Source organism: Cetorhinus maximus, unplaced genomic scaffold, assembly GCF_964194155.1.
Source record: "Cetorhinus maximus unplaced genomic scaffold, sCetMax3.hap1.1 HAP1_SCAFFOLD_4612, whole genome shotgun sequence".
NCBI lineage: Eukaryota > Metazoa > Chordata > Chondrichthyes > Lamniformes > Cetorhinidae > Cetorhinus > Cetorhinus maximus.
The window spans coordinates 2,125-7,949 of record NW_027600513.1 but is presented as its reverse complement, the minus strand read 5'-3'; the positions used below and the strand labels follow the sequence as shown (position 1 = coordinate 7,949).

At 57.7% G+C, this 5,825-nt stretch overlaps 1 protein-coding gene across 1 annotated transcript; it reads left to right on the top strand.

Moving 5' to 3' along the window:
• Nucleotides 1-201: 201 nt before the first annotated feature.
• On the top strand, nucleotides 202-5,464 carry LOC144678552 (ras-related protein Rab-11A; the record flags this gene model as incomplete). Its single annotated transcript, XM_078538301.1, has 2 exons — nucleotides 202-397; nucleotides 5,271-5,464. Coding segments are annotated over 2 exons (390 nt in total), but the record flags the coding sequence as incomplete, so codon positions are not given.
• Between the last annotated feature and the right edge of the window lie 361 nt (nucleotides 5,465-5,825).

The window sequence follows — 5,825 nt, the reverse complement described above, 5'->3', positions numbered from 1 at the left end:
GCCGCTTGAGGCACGGGGGTTGTGTGTGGGGGGCGGTGGGGGGGGGGGCCTAAAAATCCCATAATGCACCCCTGTAAGCCTTGGCCATTTTGGAAGGTTGACTTTGTGGTTTGTGTGGTTGTTTTTATTTCTCTCTATCTCTCTAATTCTCACACCCGTCTCTCTCTCTCTCTCTCCCTCCCTCCCTCCCTCCTTCCTCAGTCGTCCTGATTGGCGATTCTGGCGTGGGCAAGAGCAACCTCTTGTCCCGCTTCACGCGCAACGAGTTCAACCTGGAGAGCAAGAGCACGATCGGGGTGGAGTTCGCCACGAGGAGCATCCGGGTGGAGAACAAGACGGTGAAGGCCCAGATCTGGGACACGGCCGGGCAGGAGCGTTACCGAGCCATCACGTCCGCGTGAGTGCCCGTCCTCGCCGGGGAGTAGGCCCCAAGCCTGCTCCGCCGCTCTCCGTCCCTTCGCGGCCTCCTCCCGCCTCCTGTCGGTCCCACGTTCGCTGGCCCGGCCACGGCCTCTCCGCGTTTGGTTCTCTAAACGTCCCTTACCCGGGTCCGGCCAACGTGTGACTCCAGGCCTCTCACCACCACTCCCCCCCCACCCTTTTATTCCTTCCCAGGGATGTGGGCGAGACCAGTGTTTGTTGCCCGTCCCTAACTGCCCCCCGGAACTGAGGGTCTCACTCGGCCATTTCAGGGGTGGGGGTGCAGTTTAAGAGTCGACCACGGGGCTGTTGGGGTCTGGAGTTACGTGTAGGCCAGACCGGGTAAGGAGGGCAGATTTCCCTCCCTAAAGGGGGCATTAGTGACCCAGATGGGGGTTTTTATGACAATCGATGATGGTCGTCATGGTCACCCTCACTGAGACTCGCTTTATATTCCCAGATTTTGGAGGGTGGGCGCTGGGTGGGGGGGGGGAGGGTCGGCCTTTCCGGGTGAGACACTAAATCCCAGGCCTCTGTCTGCCCTTGTGGTCTACTGTTGGAGGGTGGGGTTGGGCTGGGGGGGGTGTGGTTGGGTGGAGAGGTTGGAGGGGAAGGGGGTTGGGTGGAGAGGTTGGAGGGGAAGGGGGTTGGGTGGAGGAGGGGGGGTTGGGTAGAGGAAGGGTGGAGGGGAGGAGGGTTGGGTGGAGGAAGGGTAGAGGGGGTGGGGGTTGGGTGGTGGAGGGGGTGGGGGTTGGGTGGAGGGAGGGTGGAGGGGGTGGGGGTTGGGTGGAGGGAGGGTGGAGGGGAAGGGGGTTGGGTGGAGGAGGGGGGGTTGGGTAGAGGAAGGGTGGAGGGGAGGAGGGTTGGGTGGAGGAAGGGTAGAGGGGGTGGGGGTTGGGTGGTGGAGGGGGTGGGGGTTGGGTGGAGGGAGGGTGGAGGGGGTGGGGGTTGGGTGGAGGGAGGGTTGGGTGGAGAGGGGGTTGGGTGGGGAGGGGGTTGGGTGGGGAGGGGGTGGGGAGGGGGTGGGGGTGGGGTGGAGGAAGGGTGGAGGGGGTTGGGTGGGGGGAGGGTGTTTGGGGAAATGTCCTGGGGCCCAATAACGCTCCCTGAAACCAGACGCTCTGGGCCGATATCCCGTCACCGTTATATACAAACACACGGAGTGGGAGTGGGCCCCTCGATCCTGCTCCGCCATTGGCCGGACTCCCGGCTGATCCTCCGGGGTCGGGGGGCCCTTAGCTTCCCTCTCCTCCCTCACCCGGCAAACGTCGATCCGCCCGGTGGGATCTTGCTGTGTGCAAATTTGGCTGGCGCGTTCCCCGACATTACAACCGGTGGGTGACCCTCGGATTCGGATTCGCAAGTGTTGCGGGAGGGGTTGCGTCCTGAGGCGGTGAAGGGCGCTAGGCAAATGCAAGTCTGTCTAATCGCCGGCGGCGGTGGCGGTGGTGGGTGGGGGGGGTTTAAAGTGAGTCCCGTTGACCTCCCGGGTGTTAAGGAATGTGATAACCTCGGGGGCGTGGGTGTGGAGCTGTGTACTTGTCTGTTATCGAGCGGCTACCTGCCTCTCCCAGGTCTTTATTACAGCAGCAGTACAGGGCACCTGGAGATTGGGTTTCCTTCTGTGTGTGGGTGGGGGGTGGGGTGGGGTGGGTGGGTGGGGAGGTGGGTGGGGGTAGAGGAACATCAAAGCCAAATTGTGCCTCTGCTTTGCTGACCGGCCGACTGGCGCCCGAATCCCCCTGCGGACTGGGTGAAGGAAGGGGAGTGTCCCCCTGCTGTACTCCCAGGTCCCCGGGGCGCTGATTCCCTAAGTCCAAGGGCAGCGCTCTGACACTGGGTGCGGCTGGTAAACATTCAGCAGTGTGAACCCTGCCCAGATTAGCCTCGGAGCAGGGCCGGGCCCAGATAACTTGGGGCTGTGGCACTTGCTGGAGGAGAGAGTGAGAGAGAGAGAGAGAGGGAGAGAGAGAGAGAGAGAGAGAGCGCAGGGGGTGGGGGGTGTGTCGCCAATTGTAAAAAACACTCCTCTCTCTCCTGCCTGGTTTAAGGCCGGCCGGTCTCCTGAAGAGCGCAGAAGGTGTTGCCTGACCCGGCCCTGGAAACAAACGGCGCTAGAGCACGATTTTTAAAAGAAGGGACAATAATTCGGTTCCTTCATCCTGCATGAATGTCAAATTTTGTAGGGGGGGTGGGGTGTGGGGAAGCATCGGTTTGTACCGGATCGGAACAGGTTGGCAAGGTGACTCGGGTCGAGGCGTTGCAGTGGAGACTCGAGTAATTGAGGGTAACTCTTTCGAGTTATCAACAGATCGCATGTAACTCTTTCGAGTTATCAACAGATCGCATGTAACTCTTTCGAGTTATCAACAGATCGCATGTAACTCTTTCGAGTACAATCACAGTTCTTGGTTTCCGGGAGTGGGACATGAACCCGCAACCCTCTGATTCAAAGGCGAGGGTGCTATGAACTGAGCCACAGCTGACACCTCGAGTAGTTGAGGGTACGTGGACGGTCCTGGCGCTATGCCACTGGCAGATCGGATCGTATCGAACAGCACACCCCACCCCCCTCCCATAGTCAGGGTACTGACCACACTCGGCCCTCACAAAAAGATGCCTGACGTTCGGAGGAGAGTCCGACGGTCGGCCAGCACTGGCTGCTCACTCCCGAGTGCGCCGAGCATCACGCTAACGCGCCGAGTTAAGGTTATCGGCCGGGCCGCCAATGTAGCTCACTTATATGTGCTAGAAGCTGCGTGTGTGTGTGTTCCTCCACAGGGACCTGTCCTCCGGAAGCAAAAGGAACCTGCCCAGGCCTTTTTGGTTGAATTAAGCAAAAGTGGGGCACCGTCGGCCCCCCGGCGCATTCCCCACGGCAGCGTCTCGACCAATCGGAGTTGACTTTCCGACCAATCGGCACCCGTTTCTTGAGCCGTATGAATTGTCGCTCCCTCTGAAATTTGGTATTCTTGCTCCCTGTCCTGATGAGTGCGAGAGGAGAATCTTCGACAGACGGTCTCCCGGTAACAAGATCCACGTCCTCTCGCTCTGGGACTGTTTTCCAGATTGGGGACGGGGCTCGAGGGCAACAGGCTGGGTTCCTTCTGTTGGGTGGGGGGGGGGGGGGGGCTCAGGATGGGGACAGTCCAAATTTCTTCTGTGGGGGGCAGTTGGGGGGAGGGCAGGGTTCACAATGGGGACAGTCCAAATTTCATCTGGGGGGCTCGTAGTTCACGATGGGGACAGTCCAAATTTCATCTGGGGGGGGGCGTAGTTCACGATGGGGACAGTCCAAATTTCATCTGGGGGGGGCGTAGTTCACGATGGGGACAGTCCAAATTTCATCTGGGGGGGGGCGTAGTTCACGATGGGGACAGTCCAAATTTCATCTGGGGGGGGCGTAGTTCATGATGGGGACAGTCCAAAATTTTTTCTGGAAAGGGGAGGTTCGCAATGGGGACAGTCCAAATTTCTTCGGGGGGGGTGGGGGTAGTTCACGCTGGGGACAGTCCAAATTTCTTCTGTGATGGGGGGGGGTAGTTCACGCTGGGGACAGTCCAAATTTCTTCTGGTGGGGGGGGGGTAGTTCATGATGGGGACAGTCCAAATTTCTTCTGTGATGGGGGGAGTAGTTTACGATGGGGGCAGTCCAAATTTCTTCTGTGATGGGGGGAGTAGTTTACGATGGGGGCAGTCCAAATTTCTTCTGTGATGGGGGGAGTAGTTTACGATGGGGGCAGTCCAAATTTCTTCTGTGATGGGGGGGTAGTTCACGATAGGGACAGTCCAAATTTCTTCTGGGGGGGGTAGTTCATGATGGGGACAGTCCAAATTTCTTCTCTGATGGGGGGGTAGTTCACGATGGGGACAGTCCAAATTTCTTCTGGTGGGGGGGGGTAGTTCACGATGGGGGCAGTCCAAATTTCTTCTGTGATGGGGAGGGGTAGTTCACGATGGGGACAGTCCAAATTTCTTCTCTGATGGGGGGTAGTTCACGATGGGGACAGTCCAAATTTCTTCTGGTGGGGGGGGTAGTTCACGATGGGGACAGTCCAAATTTCTTCTGGGGTGGGGTAGTTCACAATGGGGACAGTCCAAATTTCTTTGGGGGGGGGTAGTTCACAATGGGGACAGTCCAAATTTCTTTGGGGGGGGGGGTAGTTCACAATGGGGACAGTCCAAATTTCTTTGGGGGGGGGTAGTTCACAATGGGGACAGTCCAAATTTCTTTGGGGGGGGTAGTTTGCAATGGGGACAGTCCAAATTTCTTTGGGGGGGGGTAGTTTGCAATGGGGACAGTCCAAATTTCTTCTGGAAGAGGAGGGTTTGCAAAGAGTGAATGTGAGGTAACAATGTCTTGTGTGTTTACAGGGACTTTGGGATCTCGGTAATGGGGAGTGGGTCGTGGCGGTATCGTCACTGGGCTAGTAACCCAGAGACCCAGGGTAAGGCTGCAGGGACCCGGGTTCGAATCTCACCCGGGCAGATGGTGGAATTTGAATTCAATTAAAAAAAAAAACCTGGAATTAAAAGTCCGAAGATGAGCATGAAACCGTCATCGATTGTTGTAAAATTCACTAACGTCCTTTTAGTGGTGGGGTGGGGGAAGGAAATCTGCCGTCCTGACCCGGTCTGGGCTACACGTGACTCCAGACCCCACAGCCGTGAGGCCGGCTCTTAAAAACACCCCTCTGAACGAGGGGCAGTAAGCGCCGGCCTAGCCAGCGACCCCCACATCCCCACGAAGGGATAAAAAGACAACAAGTCCGCGTTATGGCCTGGTTGGGGAGGGGAGGGGAGGGGAATGGGCCTTGGTTCCTGTTAAATACCTACGTGTCTGCCTGTAGGTATTACCGAGGGGCAGTAGGAGCACTCGTGGTATACGACATTGCCAAGCACCTGACCTACGAGAACATGGAGCGTTGGTTGAAGGAGCTGCGCGACCACGCTGACTCCAACATCGTCATTATGCTGGTCGGCAACAAGAGCGACTTGAGGCATTTGCGGGCTGTCCCTACAGATGAGGCCCGGACGTTTGCAGGTAGGGGTGTCGGAGGTTAAGGGAGGGGGGGAGATTGAATCGAGGCGTTCAAAATCAGGAAGGGGGTTTAGGACCGAGTCAATAAGGAGAAACTGTTTCCACTGGGCAGGAGGGTCGGTAACCAGAGGGGACACAGATTGAAGAGAATCGGGGAAAGAACCAGAGGGGGAGATGAGGAGAATTTGTTTTTTATTTACACAGCGAGTTGTTGTGATCTGGAAGGCGCTGCCTGAAAGGGCGGTGGAAGCAGATTCAATAGGAACTTTCAAAAGGGGGGGGGAATCGGATAAATACTGGAAGGGGGGGAACATTTGCAGGGATATGGGGGAGGAAAAGAGGAAAAGGGGGGGGCGGATGTGGG